The sequence below is a fragment of the Penaeus monodon genome, chromosome 25, assembly GCF_015228065.2.
Source record: "Penaeus monodon isolate SGIC_2016 chromosome 25, NSTDA_Pmon_1, whole genome shotgun sequence".
Lineage (NCBI taxonomy): Eukaryota > Metazoa > Arthropoda > Malacostraca > Decapoda > Penaeidae > Penaeus > Penaeus monodon.
The window spans coordinates 39,636,687-39,636,988 of record NC_051410.1 but is presented as its reverse complement, the minus strand read 5'-3'; the positions used below and the strand labels follow the sequence as shown (position 1 = coordinate 39,636,988).

The following is a 302-nucleotide window of genomic DNA, read 5'->3' as shown; positions in this document are numbered from 1 at the left end:
CTGCAGTGTTTTAGAAATCATATAGCGTTGCATTACTGTATAAAGGAAGAATAGGATCACTTGACCTGAACTGGTTAAGAGTTTCAATATCCGTAGGAGAATGACTCAAAGGAAATATCTTTTTGTAACACCGCAGGTCCGTAACTCTTCAGGCACTCAATGACCGCGAGCGCGATGAGTGGATGTTGACAATCCATAACTTGGCCAAGGATGGAGGATATGTCAAGGATGAGAAGGCAGCCCCAGCCTCTCTGTTCTCAGGAGTCGGCCAGTTCTTTGTGAGCATTGGAACGTGCTTGATA

General features: G+C 45.0%; 1 protein-coding gene across 1 annotated transcript in view; it reads left to right on the top strand.

The window, feature by feature from the left end:
* Window positions 1–302, top strand: part of LOC119589252 (DCC-interacting protein 13-alpha-like) — a gene marked incomplete in the record, with an annotated part of 61,984 nt that overhangs the window by 47,378 nt on the left and 14,304 nt on the right. Inside the window, 1 exon segment of the mRNA XM_037937867.1 lies at window positions 137–278. Within this exon segment, the coding sequence (XP_037793795.1) occupies window positions 137–278 (142 nt within the window).